Consider the following 23,637-nt stretch of genomic DNA (forward strand, 5'->3'; position numbering starts at 1 on the left):
CTAATCATTAATGTTTGGTTCAATTATTATTTGCTTTATATTGTCATTATTTTGTACTATTAGTATTTCTTTTCTTTTCTTTTTTTGGTGAGGGGGTTGTACTCTGATTTCTTGAAAAGTTATTCGTGTTCCACGATTCAAATTTTGCACTAAGTGATAGGACCCGCGCAAATAATGGCGTCTTTTCCTTTCATTACCAGGCTGATCACTTTCTTATGTTTAAAAGCCGTCAAAATATTATAAAAAGCGTGTAAAACTTATCCAGATCCGTTGTTACGACGTCTTCTACTTATATTTTATTCATAAAAAATGTGTAAAATATAAACCAAAAAAACCAAGCATGATTTCTACTGTTAATGTCTTTTTTTTCACCTCCTTTTCCATAAAGATAAATGAAACTAAAAAAAAAAAAAGTAGGGATGCACCTAAGAATCTAAGTTGGCAGTCTTGTTGGCCACGTTATCCCTCTCTTAGCAACTAATTATTGAAGTCGTAAGTTAATCCCTATCTCCGTATCACGAAGGAGTAGGACTAATTATTGATAGGACCTTTTACTGTAACAACAATTGTCTTCTCTCCAAACAATGTTCCATGGATTCAAGTCTTAAAAAAAAAAAAAAAAAATTAAAGATGCTTAATTTAAAATACTTTAAAGTATTTATGCTTATACATATGTAAGAGTTGTTGAACTTACGACATCCTAAATCCCAATCAAAGTTTACATATCTATAAATTAATAAAATTATTGTTTTTAAAGTCTAAGGTTACTTGTATTCATTTAAATAGAGTTACAATCTCATTACCAATAATTTGTATATACCAATTACTTTAATTAGAGTGTGTTTGGATTGAAATGAAAAATTAAAATTATTTCACTATTCAACTTATTTTTTCTACTATTTATGGGTCACACTCACTTTTTGACACTATTTATGGGTCTCATCATATATTTTAACTAACTTTTACCTTTATTTACAATACTGTTAACAATAATTTTTCAATTTCAGCAAAATAAACGGTATTTAAACACACCCTTAATGGCACATTCATAAAATTATAATTAACATATATACCAATTACTTTTTATTATTGTCTATTTTTGTAGTCGTGTAATGCTTAGATGATTGTTGATTAAAATAATGTTTAAGATATCACATTTTGTTGTCAATATTGGCATAGTTTGTCAAGTTTAAAATATATTTTTTAATTTTGTTTATATTACTTAAAAAAAAAATTTTGTATACATTGTGGTAGTTATATATATAAAGAAAATAAATACTTAATCACCACATTTTTATTCAGCCTCATCAAGGACAACTTCTTAACTTTTTTTTTTTTTTTTTTTTTTTAGAGAATTTCAATCTATGACGTCCGCTCTTAATAACAGCTCTTAATAACAGCTCTTTATCATCAAACCAAAATACTAATTGGTTTTCGATGTAGGCGGGATTGAACCTCAAATCTCTTATTTAAACATTAGAGACTTTACTAGTTGAGCTAACTAGAATCAACCAAGGCATCAATCAATGACAACTTCTTGACTTTGTTGTTAAGGTTACCTACCAACTATCTCTTTTACATGGTTGTATTAGTAGTATTAGTAGAAGAGGGTATTTTATACATTGGACACAGCTTTTTAGTTAGAGTATTTTTATTTTAGGTTGTGTTTGGCAATATGTAAATTATTTTCTAAGTGTAAAATATTTTCACAGGAAAAGAAAATATTATCAAGTGTTTGGTTGCATCCTGAAAATTGTATTGGAAAATATTTTCAGGTGTTTGTAACATTCTGAAAATGCTATTTTTCTACATTTTTCTCAGCCATTTTCTCATCTTTCAAACAGATTTTATAATAGAAAATTTCAATATATAAACTTAAAGAAACAAAAATCAAAATAAAACCAATTGTTAAACTCTCAAACTCAGTGAAATTGAGAGGGAGGAAGAAAGAGTGAGAGACTAAGGGAAAGAAAAAGGTAGATCAAGAAAGGAATAGAGATCCGATCAAGGGGGGTCGATCTAGAGGCGGTAGCGACAAGATCGAGAGGTGGAGGAGACGAGCTATAGGGTGGCGACGACGACGAGCTTTAGGCAACGACGATCTAGAGCTTCGAATGACGACGAGCTTCAAGCACGATGGGGGGACCGTGGGTCAGGGGTTGGTTTTGGGCTTCATTGGCAATACCCTCTTCTTCCTTCTCGGCATGGGCTTGGCATGAGCTTGTGTGAGTCTAGAAATTGTTTAAAGGTAAGATAGATGTGTAATCTATTTTACGGGTCAAGGGGCATATTTTACAGTCAAAATTTTTTTTTTTAGTTTAACTTTATTTTACATGTGCACCCAAATACACACAAGGATGTAAAATATTTTCTCAATTCTATTTTCACCCGAAACAAACGCAATCTTAGTAGATATATTATCTTAAAGTTATCCCCAACCTCAATTATATACTATTTCTCTTGATTCTTTCATCATCATTTTAGGTTTTTTTTTTTTTAATTGCTGAATAAATATAATTATATTAATGAAAATCTCGGTCCTTTGGCTCTAATTCCTAAGCTTAGGCAAGATAGATGGTAATTGGTCATAGGTTCATGAAAAGAATAAGAGGCGTTGGAAAGTATAATTCACCTTCTACGTCATTAAAGACCAAATGAAGACATTATTTAAAGAGAAAATATGAGATTATTGAATAATAAATCAAGGGATTAATTGCTAGAAAAATTATTGAGATTAAAGCAATCAATATGCCATTAGCCTTTTGGACTATTTTTCCCATGAATGTAGGCCACAAGACCGAAACACATTTGTCAATTTCGCAAATTACAGCCTCTATAAATAACTTATGAAGGAACTGTGGCATCCAAATTAGGCTTCATCCCTTACAAAAAAAACTTAAGTTCCACCCAATCCACAGAAGGGTGAAACTTTATTGATTCGCTCAACGTTAGCATATAGAATGATTAATATTGTGGAATTGATAATCTTCAAATATATTTCAATTTTATTCTCTCTCTCTCTCTCTCTCTATATATATATATATATATTTCAATTTACTTCGGCACCATCAGATTCTGTCACAAGTTATTGCTGCAAATAATGTGCTAACTTTTTTCCCAGATACATACAGTTGTGTTGTATTAGGATGAGTTGGGACAAATAAATAAATTAATCCATTTTGTACAAGCCAAGTACGTGTAAATTAAATGTCTTATAATAGAGCATGAGTTCTTTGCTAGAGTAGAATGTCTGTTGAAGCGATGTGTACAACCAACTAGTCAAAACCATTCTTCTTCTTATTCTTTTTGGACGACAGATACGTGTGGGTCTCATACCTTAGGCAACACTGAGATAAGCTGAATAATTAGGATATATAGCCACATGACATGTTAAGTTTCTAGAGAACAAAGCATGATTATAAAGTTTGTTTTGTTTTCCATTCAAAGACTCAACGACATTGAAGTGTTCAAATATAATGAAAGCAGAATAATAAAATACAAGGAAGTGCTCAAATAATAGACCCCTTCACATCAAAAAAAAGAAAAGAAATAGGCACTTGTAGCCCTACCTTGTACTCCATGGTTACTTATTCGAGCAAATTTGTTCAAATATGGATAGAGTTGGACTCTAAACATGTTTGGAGTCCAAAACTTGAACCACCAAATATTATCACTAAAATGAGGGAAACAACAAATAAGAGAAACATTATGTCGAGATATGAGTTGAGAGATTCTCACTTACAAGTATAACAACTTGTTAGCAGTTCTATTGCTTACAACTTACCTACCGTTGATCATTAAAATAAACAACAATAAAATTGGATTTCATTTAAAAGCCATGGCTCGTGAGGAGCATAAAATGTTATAAAGGGTTTTTAGATTCCTTTTCCATTTCTTTAAGTTACAGTGTTAACACCTTGTAATTATAGTATCTGATGGCAATCTTTGTAACCCTTTTTTTTTTTTTTTTGAGAATCAACATTGCAATGCATTTAATTAGGAAATACCAGCTAAATTAGCTTGGTAACAAGACAATACAATCGGAGGAACATCTTCCATCCAAATTACACAATTTGATAAATTAACTGCTAATTGTGCCAAATTGTGTGCAACTGTGTTGCCCTCTCTCTTAGTGTGAGAGTAAGACAATTTTGAAAAAGCTGAAGAAAGAGACGGAGAGTCCTGAATCATTAACCCATAAGGAGCCAAAACAGGATTCTTGGAATTCAAAGCTGCCATCACCAGTAGGGAGTCACCTTCCAGGACAACATTTGTTAAGTCCAATTCTTGTGCAAACTCTAGAGCTTTGTTGGTAGCCAAAGCTTCAATTTCAATCGCCTGGAGAAGTTGGGGAACACGGGTAGCCATGGCTGCGATCACCAAACCTGCCTCATCACGGACTACAACACCCAGGCCGAAGCAGTTTTCATCAGCGAACGTGGCTCCATCGAAATTAACTTTGAATGTACCCGGATCAGGTGGTTTCCAACGTGTTCTCCTCACTGTCCTGCAGGGAGTCGGAGCTATTTTTAGAGCTTTGTATTCCAAATAGCAGTCATGAGCCCATTGGGAGAGAAGATTTAAAGGACGGTGAGAATTCTGGGTTCGTATCTGGTTCCTTTGCTGCCAAACGGCCCACACAGTGAAGGCAAACAGAACCGGATTCTTATGGAGCTCAAAAACCCAGCTCAATAGTTCACCGAAGCTAGAAAATCTTCTTTGGTTCCTAAAGCTCCAAATATTCTCTGCTCCCCACACTTCGTCCAGCCCCTTACAGCCCCACATCGCATGTATGATGTCTTCGTTTTCTTCCTTACACTGATCACACTTTTGGTCGGTAATAATTGTTCGACGCATGAGATTGCACTTTGAAGGGAGTGAATTCCGGCAAGCCCTCCAAATTAGATTTCTAACCTTATTAGGACATTCAAGAGCCCAAATTTTCTTTCACAACTCTTTCTCATGGTCTTGACGCTCTGCTACTTGAAAACCCACTTCATCTTCCTTCAAGAACCGATAGCCTGTTTTGCAACTATATCTCCCATCTTGCTCCCCTGGCCAATATAGCTTGTCCTTTGTTTCTTTTTTGGCCAACGGAATATTTTTTATTACCTCCGCTTCTTGTGGAGCAAAAATACCATCCACCATTGTCGCATTCCACGTTCTAGTGTTTTTGTCAATTAAGCAATCTACTGTGGCTTCATTCATTGTTTCCACCATTGGGGAGAGAACCTTAGTTGAGTGTTTTCGGGGCAGCCAATGGTGTTGCCAAATTTTTATTGATTTTCCATCCCCCACCCTCCAGCACGCCCCATCTAGGATGACACCACGGCCTTGTAAAAGACTCTTCCACGCGTAGGACCCAGAACTTGAATCATTAGCTTCTAGGAAAGAATGGCAATCTTTGTAACTTGATGACTGTTAATCACTGTATAACAAATTAAAGTTGAGGTCAATACCTTTTAGGAAAATTTTATGGACATGTAGATCAATGATAACGTGAAGAATTTAAGATCTAAAGTATAAAGTAGAAGTCTATTGGTGTTTCCGCTTTTTTGTCTTTGCTTTATCACTAGGCTATTGCTTTAACTTAATTAGTGACTACCAACTTGGACAATTCAGCCTTATAGGCAGATGGATTTATCTTTTATGTTTACCCTTTTGCATGTGTGATGTGTCTCCGAGAAAGAGAGAGAGAGCACACATTAGAATTAAGTATTCACTAATTAATGTCGGTTGAGAGCAACTTATTTAGCTTTTTGTTATATTTTATTTTTAATTTTTTTTTGCTGAAAATGTACTAATTAAAGTTTACTTGTACAAAAATAAGAAGTGAAAAAAATAAGATTTTAAAAAATTGTATAAATAAGTTAATTAAAAGTAAAAAAGCTGGCTAATAAACTAATACCAAATGGACAAGAAGTATATAAAAAGCTATTTTTTCCTTACAAGAGGTTACAATATAACCAATATATATATATATATATATATATATATAACTTGATTAAATACAAGGTTAAAACTTGGATAATGTGCAAACCGCCTTTGGCATATGCATTGTGTAGATCAAGAAAGTTAATTAAGTAAAATATAGGGAAAAAATAATTTTGAATGGACAAACATGCACAAGATCTTGATATTTAAAATATCTTAATATAGTTAATCCATTTCACTTAAATGTTCCCCTCTTCTTTCTCCAAAAAAAAAAAAAAAATGTTCGCCCCTCTTATTCTCCCATGAATTCCTATTTTCTATTTTTTTTATGCATATATCTTGAGTAGTTATATGGAAAGAAAATTCATCTCAAAATTACAATTACACATAAATTAATAAAGAAAGTTATTGTTTATTAAGGCGACGTAGGTCGCCTCAACAAGAAGTACATAGCTGTAGTGCTGTAGCCAAGCTTTTCATAAAAATTGACAAATTTCTTACCACAAAACTCATTCGAAATATGCTAAAGATTTCAAGGAATTAATTATTTAAACATGTTACCAAGACCAACATTTCGCAAATCCGTCACTCAAGTTTAATGAGTAGTTATTAGTCAAAAAAGTTTAATGAGTAGTTAGAGAAATATTTTTTCTTGATTATTTTTAGAATTATGGGGAGACTGTTCTTAATTAACAAAATTCCTATTAGAAAATAAATATGATTGTATTCTATATCTGTTATCACTTAAAATTAAAGACCATATATACTTTTAAACCCTAAAAAAAAACCCTATATCTTAAATTTCAATTTTATGTAACAACTTTTAAAGTCAATATATTTAAAAAAAAAAATGCAAACTTTCCATATGTAGCAACCAAACTAATAAATAAAAATCTTTATTCCATTACAACATCTTTTATTTTTAGTAAAATAAATTATTATTCTTAACATGATCTTTATTTAGTGTCTAAACATGCCCTATATAAGACTTACGGTTAACGCTACATGGAATATATTTACACCCTTTTTTTTTTTTAAGTACCCGAGTCCAGGGGGAATTACTCTCCGTGTGAAACCGTCAATTAAGTTTAGAAAGTAAGGCAATATTCCTGCCCTTAGCAGTCTGCTAACCCAGCCCACCTTCAGATCTTGGTTTAGTAACTTTGTGCCAACCCACCCAATGCATCTTCTTCACTGAATCAGTCGACCCCCAAAGAAAATTTCTGTTCACACGATCCACTCCTTGCAAGATCCGATTTGGAAGAAATGAACACTGCATGGTATAAGCTGGGATAGTTGAGGTAGAAGTTTGAACCAACACAGCTCTCCCAGCCAACGACAGAAGATTAGCCTTCCAACTCGCTAATTTCTGCTTCACCCTATCCAAGACAAAATTGAAATCTTGAGAAGATAAATTAGGATGCTTGATGGGAATTCCAAGGTATTTCCCCAAATTAGGGGTAGACGTAAAGCCTAGGATATCGCTCAAGGATTCCCTAGTGTCTTGATCCATATTTGGCGAGAAGTAAACTTTAGACTTGGAATCACTAATGGTTTGACCTGACACAACACATAAATCATCCAGGACATCTCTTATTGTAGAACAATTTGAGAGATCCGCTTTTGCGAATAGAACAAGATCATCGGCAAACATAAGGTGCGAAAAAGCCGGGCCATTTCTGGATGCCTTCACCGGATTCCACAGCTTTTGATTACACTTCTCTTCAATCAGTTGACTAAGATAGTCCACACACAAAATGAAGATGTACGGGGATAAGGGGTCCCCTTGTCTTATTCTCCGGGAAGGAAGAATCGGATCAAGAGAGCTGCCATTGAAGAGAATTGAGGTAGTAACCGAAGACACACAGCTCATAATAAGCTCAATAAGGCTGGCAGGAAGATTAATTATGATCAGCATCCTTCTTATAAAACTCCATTCCAACTTATCGTAGGCCTTTTCTAAGTCAATCTTGATAGCCATAAATCCCACTTTCCCTTTCTTCTTGCTGATGGTGTGAACCAGCTCTTGAACAATTATGGCATTATCAACCCCTTTCAGTTTACACCCTTAGCTATTACATAAACCCATCTCTTTTCTCTTTAACAGCAATGCACAAAGATAAATTTTTTCCAAAACCCAAATAAAACAAATGATAGAAATTCACATGGGAAAAGAGTTAAAGATACAATGGACTGGCAACAATCCAGTTTTCAAGAATTTGGACTCGTGTGAGCCCAAATTTCAGCAAAGAAAACAAACTTGGGCCCACAACCGAGTTTCAAATTTGGGCCTCCTGGACTTGACCTCGGATAAAAAATTCGGCCCGGTCCATTATAACATTTAGAAGACAGTAATACTATCAAACTAAAAAATAGTCCCAGCTGTTTTAAACTATTCACTGCTAGAGCTTCCTCTCTTTTGAGCCTACTTGAAGAAGAAGAAAAGAAAAAGAAAAACCTCTATAAAGACACAGAGAAAGAGAAAGGTTTCGCTGTGAAAAAGCAAAAAAAACGACGTCGTAGAAGCAAGAAGAAGAAGATGTTTAGGAATCAATACGACACGGACGTGACGACATGGAGTCCGACTGGGAGGCTATTCCAGGTGGAGTATTCGATGGAGGCAGTGAAGCAGGGCTCGGCGGCGATAGGGCTGCGATCGAAGACTCACGTGGTCTTGGCCTGTGTCAACAAGACCAATTCCGAGCTCTCCTCTCACCAGAAGAAGATCTTCAAGGTCGACGACCACATCGGCGTCGCCATTGCCGGACTCACTGCCGACGGCCGTGTTCTCTCCCGGTACATGCGATCTGAGGCCATTAATCACTCCTTCACTTACGAGTCTCCTCTCCCCGTTGGCCGACTCGTCGTTCAGCTCGCCGATAAGGCTCAGGTCCTCATTTCTCTAACCCTAACCCTAATGCTGCCTTTTTTTTTTTTCGCTTTCTTTGTGTGTTTTCACTGTGGTAATTTTTTGAATGTTGCTCGTGTAAGATCGTGGAAGCTAGGGTTTTAGCGATTTTGAGTTGTTGTTTATGAGCGATTGGATTATGGAAGCTTTAGGGTTTTGGATTTGGAGTTAGGAGTGAATTTGGTTACTGAGGGAATGCTTAAGATCTTGAATTTGAGTGATATTGGGGATTTAGATTGAGTTTTTGTTAATTTCTTTATATTTTCATATTGAAAATTTATGGTTAAACTTAGTTTTCTGTGTGTGGAAAATGGCTGGTAATCATCATTGTGGGAAGCCCTTTTGATATCCCTTGGAATTCAACAAGGCTCAATGTTGTGACTGCTTAGTAAAAAGCTTACATCAACTGCATTGTGCGATTTTGAGTAATTTTCCTATATAACAATTTTTGTTAGTGTCCCTGTGATGTTAATTTTTGGTTCTTTTTATACTTCATGTTACAAATTAGTTTTGCAACATTCATTTTAAATGTAGTGATACATAGACATGTCTTGATTGGTATTTCTTAACCCCAAGAGGAATTTAATCTATCTTTTTGCTGGTTAGCTGTGTTTGTATTAAACTGCACTTGAGGTTTGGTGAAGCCAATACTTTATTCATTTGATTGTATAACTCTCTTTTTGTGCCTCCTAATGAAATCAGTCCTTTTCTGGGGACGTGGGTATGTTTTTGATGCCAAGCGTGTTATGCTAAATAGTTAAGACCCCATTTATAGGGATGCTTTTTTTTTTCCCTCTTGATTGCTGTAGTGACATTGAAATACATTGGTTTGTGAAAATCTTGAGCGGTTAAATATCATCTGCTGCTTGGCATTTAAAATCCTACCTTCAAGCATGGGTTTAAGTTTGTCTTACCTTATGAGTAACTCACATTCTATTTGAATTAAAGATGTAGGTGAGTCATATATTTGATATTATTGATTTAGCCACTTTCAACCAGTATCCGAAACTGGTTTTAATCTAAGACTTGTTGACTGTACTCATAAAAAATGTATGGTATCCTAGAATTTAATAATTTTGAATGCTTAAAAGTGCTAAACAGGCTGGACTTATTTTTCTTTGTTAGTTCTAAGGGTCAGACTCAAATGTATTGAAAATGCCTAGGCTGGCTGGATTTGGTGTAATATTTTCATTTCTCACATACATATACTTAATTTTGACATATTCATAAGCTGGTGAACATATTCTACAAGGGGCCAACCCATTTTATGGAAATGAATTGACTGAATTTTTATAAGTAATTATTTTATTATATTTTTGAAATATGAGTAAATTTCACGAGTACCTCCTTGTTACAGTCCCCATTCCATAAGAGATTTTCACATTAGCTTTTATTTAAATCTTAATACATCCTACCGCACCTAATAACATCTCAACAAACTCCCAGTTGGGTTGGATTTTTAGATAGGTATTACAAATGATTGGGTGTGGTTGTGCCTATTCTTTAATATATAATATGATGACGTGGCATGTTGGGATTGGAGGGTGTAAAACTTGGTTTTACGACACATTTTTAAAGAATTTAATCTCTTTGAAACTACATTGGGTCTTAGTGGATTTTGGGCTCTCAGTTATTCAGATTGACCAAACCAGGTTAAAATTTCCTCAGTTCTGATTTTAACTGTTAATTTTATTCTTGATTTCGTAATGCTGTGTGTTTTTTAAAATTACCAAGTCTAAAACAACAAGAGATACATAAGAGAATAGGCTTGAAATTTAAGGATGTCATTATAATGATTTGTGAATCCCGATGGTCAAAGAATATGATAGTGGGATTTAAGACTTCTTTTTGGGGATTCCAAATTCTCTACATCTACGCCTTTCTCAAATTTTGAATTATTTCTGCTTCTTTATGATGAATTAATCAGATTTGGACCCTCTCCAAAAGAAGTCTTAAATTGCAATGGAGAGGGTCCGTCATGGCTAGGGTCTATTTAAAATGATTCCATGGATCAGAACATGCCACATCATTTAAAATGTGTAGTATATGCCATCTTGCCTAAAAGGCTAAAACTAACAGTGTTAAAACTAAATATTGTTGACTAGAGAGAGAGAGAGAGAGAGAGAGAGAGAGGAGTAGCAGCAGAAGAAGGGATGGTGCTACAGGAAGACAAAGACCCAGATTGGCTGAACAATTTTCATTTGAAGTAAATAAGAAGAAGAAGGGATGGTTTAAGACCACCATTGAGCTGACCACAGCTGCTGCCAGGCGATCAACGAACAAAACCCCAAATTGGTTCTTAATCTTGTCCCAGTTCATCCACCTGAAAAACGCCCAAATTGGACTCCTTAGGGATTTCACCTCCTGCAAATGAATAATCACTTTGTGCTCAAATTCAAACCTATTCTTCCACCATGCAAGTGTTTCATCTTTTGTACTCATACACCACGAGATTCAATCTTGTGTGAAGTGTGAACAACCTCCGTGGCCTTTTTTATCAGCTTTGGTCTTAATGGATAATCTGAAATTAAGTTGGAAGCCCAAATCACCATAGACCAGAGTGGGGTAAAACATCTGCTTGTTTAGTTTTAAATGAGGTGGCACATTCCAAGCGAGGGATTCATTTTAAGTTGATTTTAGCCATAAAATTGACCTTCTCCATTTTACAGTGAAATGGAGAGGTTCCAAATCCGAATTAATCATGTTATATGTTTTTAACTAATAAAGGGGAGTTCTTTTTGGATGAAGTATTTTCTTCTTGTCGTGATTGACAAATAAGATTGAGAAGTATCCCTTTTTACCATCCCTTCGCATGTGGCTAATAAGATTGAGAAGATTCAGAGGGACTTCTTGTGGGGGGATTCCAAGCTTCATTTGGTGGGGTGGGATAAGGTGTGTGCTCCTAAGGCTAATGGTGGTTTGGGAATAAGGAAGTTAACTACGTTTAACAAAGCTTTACTAGGAAAATGGCTATGGCGGTTTGGGGTTGAGGAGACTCGTCTTTGGAGGAGGGTGGTGGCTCTGAAGTTTGGGGAAGAGTGGGGGGGGTTGGTCTTCCAAACTGGGCAGGGGTGTTCATGGGTGTGGTTTATGGAGAAGTATCCGAAAAGGTTGGGAGGTGTTTAGCAAACACATCCGGTTTGAGGTAGGGGTGGGGGATAGAGTGAAGCTTTGGACGGACCAGTGGTGTGGGGACTCACCACTCCATCTATCTTTCCCGGTAGTGTACGGGATTGCTTCTAATAGAGAGGCTTCGGTGGCCTCGTCTCTTGAACGTTTGGGGACCGAGGCTCGGAGAAGTTGGAAGGTTCTTTTACTTAGAAATCCAAATGATTGGGAGACGGGTGTGGTGGATGATTTCCTTCAAACCCTGGGTTCTAACATACCTCAATCTGAGCAAGGAGACTGCATGGTTTGGAAATTGTCGAAGAAAGGGGTTTTTGACATCCGCTCGTTCTACAATAATCTCCGAAGCTCCCTGCCTATTACCTTTCCTTGGAAAGGTATTTGGAAGGCTAAGGCTCCTACTCACGCCTCCTTCTTTGTTTGGATTACGGCTTGGGAGAAGATTCTTACAGGGGATATTTTGCGGTGTAGAGGATTCGATTTTGTTGATTGGTGCATTTTGTGCCGTTGTAATGGGGAGTCGGTGAATCATTTGCTTCTCCATTGTGACAAAGCTTATCTGTTGTGGAGCATGGTTTTTAGATCCTTTGGTATTTCTTGGGTTTTGCCAAGATCGGTTGCAGATATGCTTTTCGGTTGGTGGAATTGGTTTGGAAAGCACTCTTCTAGCGTTTGGAATCTAGCTCCGTTGTGCCTAATGTGGTGTATTTGGAGGGAGCGTAATTGGCGTACTTTTGAGGATAGGGACAAGTCTGATGACCAGTTGCTCGCTTACTTTAGTGGCTCTCTTTTTGATTGGTCTAGGGCTTGGGGACTCACCTCTAGTGATTCTATCCCTATGTTCCTTAGTTCTCTTCTCTGTAATTAATTTGCTATTTGTTGTCTCTGTTTGTTTTCTTATTTTTTTTTTCTTTTTCTTCTCTCTTTTTGTTTGTTTCCTTCTCTGTATTCTCTGTTCTGCCTTGTGTTTTCATGAGGTAGTTTTTAATATATATCTTTCTTACTTATCAAAAAAAAAATTGACAAAAAACCCCTATCATTGTTTTTGCAAGGATTATTTGCTCACATTTGGGAAGAATCAAATTTATATATGATCTTTAACAGGTAGATAAATACAGCTACTAACTATGAGGCTTTTGTATTGTATTTATTTATTTAGTTTGTACTTCATATAGGATGTGATGCTGATGGGGTTAAAGAATGAATAACTACAAGCTGACCTGTGAAAAGTTGTTTGTAAGGGTTTTTTTTTTCCCTAATTTTTAATTTTTAGAATTTGGGCACGTTAGCTATTGAAGGCAAGAGCTCTATTGAAATGACCATACCTTAACAATTTTTCCTGTAAGTGAATGATTGAGGACTGAAAAAGATTTGATCATCATACACTTTTAGAGTGATTTAGGTTCTGTTCAGCTTTTAATTGTTAAATTCTAATCAAACTAGAATAATCTGAAAAGGTAATAGCCAGTAATAATGTTCCAGGCATGTTCTGAGTAACAATATAAATGGGATTTAAAGAATAACTTTAGGTGAACATCATGAAGCAGGCATTGTAAGGTTTCGTTTCTCTTTATTGGTAGTATGTGAATTTTCATTTCTGTCTTTCCTTTTATGGCTCCATTTTGGAAATGCCCATCTCTTTCCTCTTATTCATTTGTGGAAGCTTCTGTATTTTTTTTCCCCTCTCTAGTGTCTTAGCTGATTACTTATGCTTCTATTTCATGTCCTGGGTACAGCATCTTTGTTCTTAGAGTAGGGGGATGTGTTCATATAGCTTAAAGAATATTATGCGATCTTGATTTTCTTTTGGTGATTTTGATAATTCTTGGTATTAAACACCATGTCTTGTCTTATGTCTTAATTTGTTTTGCTGGAAGTATGGTACTTCTATTGCAAATACTATATGTGTGGATGCTTATGGTATCAGACTATCAGTATTTGATGAGATCTCTAGACTCACATACATGCACATGTGAAAACACATACACCTTCATGTGTTTACAAAGATATCTTTTGATTGCATATTAAGATCAGCTTTTATTCAGCATGATAGATTTTCAGCAAATACAAGAAAATTTGTGGAATGTTCAAACTTAAGAACTACTTATAATTTATTACGCTTTAGAGCTCATATTCTATATGGACTAATTCCACCATTTTAAGAGTGGATGGCTTCAAATTGATGGGGAAAATTGAAATAGTTGGCATATTTTGCTTCTCAATGATGGTAATGTTCAAGGTGATTCTTTGCCTAATGATTTGATCCCTCATAATCTAAATTATCTTCACATGCATGTTACTGAGCTTTTTGAACTGAGTTGAAGTTATTGGCAACAAATTTTAATCTGATGTTATAAATATCAGGTTAACATTATTACTAAAATTCTTTCAGATATTGACATATATTTCAGTTGGTTTGGGGTTTGGAATCTGGGCCTAAGGGCTATATTTTGTTTTCAAGTGAATTTTAATGTTCTGTTTAGTCTCGCAAAACCCAAACTACTTATGGGTTTTACTTGTTTTAAGGGAAAGCGATCTTTATGGGGTCTCCTCATGTATTTACCTCATAAATGAACTATATATTGTTGTTATTATAAATAAAAACTTGATAACATGCTTTGGTCATTTTTAGGCCAACTTAGAATTTTAAAAAAGGGGAGAAAAAGAAAAGAAAAGAAAAGAAAAGAAGTGATTGTATGCATTACATGTTCTCTGTGTGTAATGGCATGAAAAAGAAAATTCATGCTTCCATGCCTTCTGCAAGAGAAGCTATTCCTCTTTGTAACTATAACATGCTTTGGGGTGGCAGGTTTGCACACAACGTTCATGGAAACGGCCCTATGGTGTCGGTCTTCTGGTAGGTGGCTTAGATGAATCTGGTGCTCATCTTTATTACAACTGCCCTAGTGGAAACTACTTTGAGTACCAGGCCTTTGCCATTGGATCTCGTTCACAAGCTGCAAAGACATATTTGGAACGCAGGTTTGAGAACTTCACGAATTCTTCACGGGAAGATCTGATCAAGGATGCACTTATTGCAACAAGGGAAACCTTGCAAGGAGAGAAGCTCAAGAGCTCCATATGCACAGTTTCTGTGGTGGGAGTTGGAGAGCCGTTCCATATATTGGATCAAGAAACTGTACAACAATTGATAGATACATTTGAGCTTGTGACGGAGGAAGAGCCTCCTGCTCCTGAACCTGCTTCTGAACCAGCTGCTGCTGATCAGGGTGGGGCAGAACAGGGTGCAGGTGCTGAGCAGGGTGCCGCACCTGATGAAGGCGTGGCTCCAATGGATATTTAGGATGCAAGGACTAGCCATGGTCTCTGTATTGGTGTCTGCAGATGTTTTCTGCCATGTGTTTGCAGAAAAGAGTACGGCACCAATGAAGACCTCAGTTTCTTCCTCATTTTTTTTTTCTTTTTGGCATGCTTGCTATTACCTCATTAGTGCAAATGACTGGCACTGGTGAACCTAGATTTACATTTGACGTTTATACTTGAGATAAATTATGAACTTTGTGGTTATGTTTCTACTGTTAAGTATCATGATATTCAGGTATTCAGCACGTCAGGAGGCTTGGCTATGTTTATTTTTAACCCTGCCCCTCTCCAGGCGGTGGGTTGAAAGTATTCAGAATACTTTGTGTACTACACCCTCTTCTCGAATGTATAAAGGTGGGTTTCATTTGTGGATTCTGCATTCTTCATATGAGACCTACATTTATGTGAAACAGAGGTGCAGTGTACTGTATGGAATAGTTTCACTTTTTTTTCTTTTCTTTTTTTCGTTTTAGTTGGTCTTATCTCTTACTTTTTCCTTTGCCTTCCACAATTTGTCACCATATAGACTGGAACAAGAAGTTTAGAATTATTCATTTTATTTTTATTTTTAACACGAGGTAAACTCAAGCTCATCACCTTAACTCTTACTTTTTCCTTTTCCTTCCACAATTTGTCACCATATAGACTTGAACAATAAGTTTAGAATTATTCATTTTATTTTATTTTATTTTTATTTTTAACATGAGTTAAACTCAAACTCATCACCTAAACTCTTACCTTTTCCTTGCCTTCCACAATTTGTCACCATATAGACTTGAACAAGAAGTTTAGTATTATTCATTTTATTTTTATTTTTAACACGAGTTAAACTCAAGCTCATCATCTTAACTCAAGCTTATATCACCAAATTAAACTATATGTTTATATGTAATTTATTTTATATTGTTTGTCATTGGCTTGATTAATTCATTACTTTTTTATATATATAGTAAACAGTGGACCATGATTAAAATTATTTTTCTTTCTCAAAAAAATATGTTAATAATAAATAATTAAACTATAGATAAAATTATATTATTTGAGTAAACAAAATATAAATATTTTTGTTTATGTACTTATAAAAAATTGGATTAACTAATCTTATATAGTTAAAAATTATACTAGATGTAGGGGTATTGGGTCCAAAAGTTCATTATCTCTATATATATTAGGCCTGAGACCCAATCCGAGGACATGAAGTCGTCCGAGGAGAAGTAAACATTGTCAGGGGAGTCCATGTTACTAAGTGAAGAGGTTAGTTTTGGTCATAAGGGCCCAGGAGGGTGGGTTGAGGATGAATGTCTCCTTTGCTAACCAAAGCCGAGGTCCGAAGGGGTGGTCTGCCGTTTAGGGGAACGTTCCAGGAAATTCTGTTGATACAAATAAGCATTACAGAAACATAGGACAGAAGGGAGTCATAAAATATCTAAAAAGAAAGTTGCTGCCATCGTATTGAATGGTCTACAGCTAACCTTCTGGCCGCATTAATGTGGAAGTGATACCTGAACAGTAGTTTTTAGCTTTTCAGCTACTACATAAAGACTTCAGGAAGGTGCTAATGAGATAAGTATCAACACCAACCATCTGGCCTGCATATGGAGGGAAAAGATGAAAAGGAGAAGAGAGTATAAAAGAAGAAGGACGGAATTAGAAAAGGAGATCGAGAAACTAAGAGAAAAACATTGTAGCAATTCAAAATTATATTTGTAATTAAACTTGAGAGAAATATATAAGAATTGATCTCCTTGGACTGTGTCGAAGGCGATTTTCTTTAGTTCAAACTTGTTCACCTTCATTTTCTTGTCATCTGAATCCACTTTAGTAATTATCTGATTCATTAAAACCAAGTTTTCTAACCCACTTTCTACAAATTTATTGTTTTGGGCTTTTTGGGCCTAAGTCCATTCACTTTTTGGACTAGGAACTCAAATCTGGTCCTTACACTAGAAATTAAAATTATATATATATATATATATATATATATGTGTGTGTGTGTGTGTGTGTGTGTGTGTGTGTGTATCACCAATAATAACTGAATCTCTTATGCACATATTTTCATACATATAAACATCTAGTATTATATAAACTTCTTTTTGACTGAAGAATATATATAAACTCAAATTGAGTCACTTGTTTATGAGATTATTTATAAAAATATTACTTTATTTAAGCTTAACTTATTTAATAGTCAAGTCTAAACTTGAAGTTGTGTTTGACTTTATTTGTTAAATAAGCATAAACAAATATTTTCTTGAGTTGAATTCAAATTTGTTTGATTCATTTGCAACCTATCACCATATTTTCTTTACTCTGTTTGAGTTTAACTCATTTAATAGTTAAGTCTAAACTTGAAGATGCGTTTGACCATATTTGTTAAATAAACATAAACAAATATTTTCTTGAGTTGAATTCAAATTTACTTGGTTTATTTACATCTTGTTTGACTTTATTTGTTAAATAAATATAAACAAATATTTTCTCGAGTCAAATTCAAATTTGCTTGGTTCATTTACAACCTATCACGGAATTCAAATTTGCTTGGTTCATTTATAACCTATCACCGTATTCTCTTTTGTTTGGTTCTTGGGTGTTAGTTGTGTTTTCAAATTTGCTTGTTTCATTTACAATCTATCACCGTATTTGCTTTTGTTTGCTTCTTGGGTGTGTGTTGTGTTTTCAATTGGAGGGTTTACCCATCGGAGAGTTAAACTCCAGAGGATTGGATTAAACCAATTATAAGAGTTACATTCCCTAAAAATGGAAATCAGGATCTAAGATCTCTGGGCTATGCAATTGACTTTTGACTTTTTTGGGGAGCAAGAGAAGCAATTTAATGGCGATCACATCTCCATGAGCTGCTGAACTCAATGCAGTTAGAAAAATGCTCGCACAGACTCACATCTAAGCTTGTTTAGAACTCATTGCCACATGATTCCCAAATCCCACAAATCGTTCATCATTGTTAAAGTATCACAATCCAAACACTAATATCTGGGGCCTGGGCTGGATTTTATAAACTTAATCAACTGATTATCACATACATTGCTCCTTGCTATTAATTCACATGAGATAATAGGCCACACAGATTTAAAAGCCTCAAGAAAAGGGGTTAAAATTAAATTTAAAGATTTTTTTTTCCGGTAGTAAACTAATTTAGTGACTCAACATTTTAATCATCAGTATTTCCGTGGGAAAATAATCGTGTAAGCATTAGTCAAGCCACCCTCAAAAAGCAACCAAAAAAAGAAAAGAAAAGAAAGAAGAAGCTGCAGCTTACTTAGAAAGGATAAATTAAATAACAATTAGAAAAAAGAACAACCACTAATGTAATTTGGGGAGAGATCATTTGTGGATATCAGGCACAGGGAGGCCCTTGATCTGCATCTGCTTGTACATCCATTGCAAGTTCTCCGGGGTCACTTCACCTCCGAGAGAGCGGATAACAGATCCACCACTACATGAGCCAACTTTGCAGCATTCCTCCAGAGATAACCCTTTTACCAATCCATATATAAACCCACTTGCAAATAGATCACCTGCTCCAGTGGCATCAATTGCCTTTGACTCCCCGATGGCTGGAACTTGTACAATCTGACAGTAAAATTTTATACATAATATTAATCATCCATATGAAACTTTGTATTTAGAGTACACCTTTTTTATCATTAGTATTGGTGCTAAGTCTTATATTTTTTATGAGGCACGCTTTAACAAAGCTTTTAAAAGCTTAAAGTGTCCTCCAATGTACGGATGCGCAAACGAATAAAAAATAAATAAAGAAAAGGAAATCATACGAGTGATTGTATATATGGGGATGTTGAAATTTTCAAGGACAGGCATCCATCAAGCCATAAGTCTTAGAACAATTTGATGGGGGGTTATTTGAAAATTAAGCTATGTAGTGTACATTTCCAGAGATTATCAAGCTTCTCCAGAAGGAAAAAATGCCATTTTAATAGAGTACTCAAATCCTCAAATTTCTAATGCAGCATCTTACTAACCTCTTTGCCATGCTTAGCAATGCATCCATTAGGGCCTAATGTCACCACAGCCCATTGGCAGTGTTTGGCCAGAAATTCAAGCGCAACTTCAGGATTAGCATTTTGTTCACCCCTACAAAAATTGTAGGAGAAATTTACACCACCTACTAGAGAATTGTAAATATTCTAAGAGAAGAAAAAATAGTTAACAAATGAAGAGTCTGGAAGATCGACTATTTTATCAAAAACTATCTTAACATGCTAACTTTATAAAGAGATTACAGTCACCTTAGCAGCTCTGTTGCTTCATCCTCATTGGCAAAGCAGAGGTCTATGTCCCCTGACTCAAGTAACTCTAGAAGAGGTTTTTTAAAGTTCCGAATCATCTGTCCACATTTAAAGACTGTATAAGATAATACAATTGTCCTGAAAATTTTTGGCATAGAAAAACACAATAAGAGAGGGCAGGGGGGTGGGGAAGAAAAGGGAGAAAAGAATTTCAGAATGTATATCACTGCATGCATCAATCATACTTGAGATATGAACTTAGTCAATTCCATGCACAAAGTGATTCTTGCAATGAATATTTAGTGTTATAAAAATTTGTTTCAATTATTCCTACTGGTGATACATCATTTTCAGTCACAAAATAATCCACTTAAAACATTGCCTTTCGTGATGTTGGAACTCAGATATTGAAAACCAAACTAAAATAATTTGAAATTAGATGTATAAAATATACCTCAAAACTGGCCAAATCCATTGACACAAACAGACCTTCCTGTTTGGCAATCTTTATAGCTGCTTGAATAACTTCCACATTGAATATCCCAAATCTCAACAACAACCACTGCCCCCCCAAAAAAAAGAGAAAAAGAAAAAAAGCATTAGCAATAAAATTTATAGGAAGTCTCAACATATCACCAACATATTATCTAAGGAACAGGACAAAAGAACCAACAAAGCCAGTGGTGGCTCTAGGAATTTTTCTTAGGGTGTTCCTTAAGAAGTATAAATTATACAATCTAATAAAAAGAAAAATTCATTATCAATGCTACAAGTTACATCTCTTTCAATGTACACAACCAAACAATCATTCATATACTGAATGTAGAACAAATTATGGAGCAAAATTTAATTTTATTGGCATAAAAAAAACAGAGGGTGTTCTCAAAATTTTTTTTTTAAGGGTAGACAAATAAAATTTTTAAATTATTATATATTAAAAAAAAAAATTTCAGGTCAGGGTGGTCCTGGGACCACCCTGGCCTTAAGGTGGGGCCGCCCCTAAACAGAGCTAGTTTGTGGAAGGAATGACATTATCTATATTACAAGGAGTTATTTTCAGATAAGAAACAATAGTATCTGTATTGTTATACACTATAGCTGGGGTATAAATTTAGTCAACTATTCTATGAGTGAATGAAGTATATGAACTATTATTATACGAAGAATAACAGCAATAATGTAGGAAAAAAGCAAAAAGAAAGAGAAAAATGCTATTGGAATCTGGTTCTTATTCTAGAGGACCTTGGAGCCCTTGAAATCGTCTCTGGTCAAGTCATCCGCCTGAAAGACAATAAAGATCACAAGTGTTATTATTTTATATTAGCATAGGGATATTCTTGTAATTTTTCATATAACTTTAATATATATATATTCACTAAAAGGCGAGGGACCGACTGATAAATTCCTAAACCTTTTTCTCAAATCTCTCTCTCTCTCTCTTTTTAACTCCAATACCTCATATTTACAACTTAACTATTAGCTTAAATATTAGGAAGTCCTTCAGATTTGTGAGAAACTGTTTTATCTTAAAATGGAAAAAGACATATCGACACACCCTGCACACCCTGAGACATATGCATACAGAGAGATGTAAAGAAGCATTCACATGAATGCTTGTAGCTTATCTCATTAAGAAGCATCCTTAAATTTTGGGACATAACATAGTGTAACATGTACACACGCACCAAAAAAAGAAAAAGAAAAAAAAGCACGGCACCTGAACTTTCACAGCATTGGAGAGACACGGCCGCATGGTACGGTTACCCAAATCATCAACCAAGCAAACACACTGCGCCATACAAATATACATAACGAAAGTTTCAGCATCTAACATTAAGAAATCAACGAAAAAAAATAAACATTCAAATTCACGGAATTAGAAACTCGAAGCTTACCTGACCTGTGGGTCCATTCTTCATCCTCAACCTCGAGAGGTTCACACCATTAGAGCTCATGTTACTCACAAACAATTGACCTTGCTCGTTATCCCCATATGCCCCAATTATTCCACACGACACTCCAAAGCCCGCACTTAGTCCCCTAACAGTATTGGCAATACTGCCCCCAGCCAACATCTTCATCACCAACTGATCATCCGGGGACATTTGAAAATGGCTTTTCACATCACTCTTTATGGCCAATTGTTCGTTAGGCGACCCGTTAATATGGGTTTTCACCTTACTCCATATCAGCTCAAGCTCATCAATTGCAACCTAAAGACATAATAATTAGATAAATATAAAGCTTTAAAGTACAAACAATTGATCAAAACCTTGTACACAAAAACCACAGTTTTACCCAAGTTGTCATGGTATTAATCAACTAAATTAAAACCATATAAACAAAGCATTAAAAACATAATTACATAGAGTGACAACTGGGACCCAATAATCCTGATATTTCAGAGCCTGCAAATTAGCACAGAAAACTTGAAAATTGAGCAAATTAAAGCGAAGAAATATTTAGATAAAGAGAGAAAGTACGGGAAAAGAGCCACCGCGGTCGCCGGGGACTTGATCGAGCAAAGACCAATCGACGCGAGCCACGTGGTCAATGAGGGCGGCGGGTTGGAGGCCGAGGATGAGAGGAGGAGGAGGAGCGGTGGCCTCGTTATTGCTGAGGAAGGGTTCTGCTCCCATTTTTTAGACCGACCAAACCAAAAGTGTTGGAGTTCTCTTAGTGTTGTTGTCGCCCCACCTCGTCCTCTTTCACTCTCACATTGCTTCTATTATATAGAGAGACTTGTTTGTTGTTACTTGCAGCGGCACGAAACTTATGCTTCTCTCTCATTTTAATTAAAGTAGAATTTTAAATTTCTTTAATTAAATTATATTAATAATTGATAAATCACCAAAAAAAAAAAAAAAACTTTTTATAATAGAATTTTAGTCAAACTGTAATTTTATATTTCTTAAAACTTAGGTGTTTTATTAATTAATAAATTACTATCTTTACATGTAACGGTAGAATTTAGCTTATCTCCAGTACTTTTTTAACTAGATATAAACATGTTTTTTTGTTTTAAATATATATTATACAATAAAGTGGTAGTAAGTTTTAATCTCCATATTTTATTAGTGGATGATGTGGCAATTCCTCATTAAAACAAAAGAAGATTCATTTTTAAAAAGTACCGGAGGTAAACTAAACTCTAACCAATAACCATAGCATTTTGTTACTAATTCTAATATGGGCCCCCATTGATTATAAAATTCAGAGTACTAAAAATATGTTGTGGGGGTAGTATTATTATTTTGATAAGATTTAGTTTAAAATAAAATGGGAAATATTAACATATACTCTAAAGACATTTGTTTAAGAACTATTTTTTAAAATATTTTATGACAAAATAATAAAACAATTAATTTTATTGACAGTTTTTTATATTTCTCATAAAATTGGTTTTAAAACTTTCTTAATATGATTTATTAACAATTGCCCTAAGGACATTTGTTAACGAAAAATTCTTAAATACGCTCGAAACATGAAGTCATGGTACTTTCTCCTCTCATATTTTTGATAAAACACTATCATGAATTTAATAAATAAACCCTCCATGAATGTGAGCGAGGAGCGGTCTTCTCCAGCCCGGTGTACTAAGAATTAGTCTCTGACAACATGACCCACATAAAATAAACTAAAGAAGATAAGAAAGAAGACAAATTGATTGTGAATAACGCCTTTTTTATATTTTATCCCCCTGGCCCAAGAGAGCACGTTGTAAGGCTATGAGGGATTTTGGTCCGATGGTGTTGCACGGCAGCATCGGCTTTAGTTTAGAAGGTTAGTGTATTTTTTACAGTATTACGTAATAGGATGCTTATTATAATATTATTCCTCATCTGATTTTTATGAAAACCCCTGTGCCTCAATTGGCTACATAAATCTGCGCATACTCTAATTTTTAGAAAAAAATTCTTAAATATGAAATTTGATAATTGATAATGGTAATTATAATTATAGGTATTTATTATGATAATTATTTTTAATAGATATATGTCATAATAATTAATAGATTTAGTATTTATTATGATATTTACTAATATATAATTATAGTAATTATTAGTAGATATTTAT

At 34.8% G+C, this 23,637-nt stretch overlaps 2 protein-coding genes across 2 annotated transcripts; one reads left to right on the forward strand and one right to left on the reverse strand.

The window, feature by feature from the left end:
* Positions 1–8,314: 8,314 nt before the first annotated feature.
* LOC126712285 (proteasome subunit alpha type-1-B-like) lies at positions 8,315–15,537 on the forward strand. The gene is made up of 2 exons (XM_050411552.1): positions 8,315–8,824; positions 14,778–15,537. The coding sequence occupies exons 1-2, from the start codon at positions 8,474–8,476 to the stop codon at positions 15,270–15,272; spliced, it is 846 nt and encodes a 281-aa protein (XP_050267509.1). The 5' UTR covers positions 8,315–8,473; the 3' UTR covers positions 15,273–15,537.
* A 2,907-nt stretch (positions 15,538–18,444) lies between these two features.
* On the reverse strand, positions 18,445–22,289 carry LOC126712281 (uncharacterized). The gene is made up of 8 exons (XM_050411549.1): positions 22,044–22,289; positions 21,456–21,773; positions 21,278–21,349; positions 20,803–20,841; positions 20,015–20,122; positions 19,561–19,658; positions 19,294–19,405; positions 18,445–18,883 (listed from the first exon to the last, which is right to left on the reverse strand). The coding sequence occupies exons 1-8, from the start codon at positions 22,197–22,199 to the stop codon at positions 18,635–18,637; spliced, it is 1,152 nt and encodes a 383-aa protein (XP_050267506.1). The 5' UTR covers positions 22,200–22,289; the 3' UTR covers positions 18,445–18,634.
* Between the last annotated feature and the right edge of the window lie 1,348 nt (positions 22,290–23,637).

This window comes from Quercus robur, chromosome 2 (assembly GCF_932294415.1).
Source record: "Quercus robur chromosome 2, dhQueRobu3.1, whole genome shotgun sequence".
NCBI lineage: Eukaryota > Viridiplantae > Streptophyta > Magnoliopsida > Fagales > Fagaceae > Quercus > Quercus robur.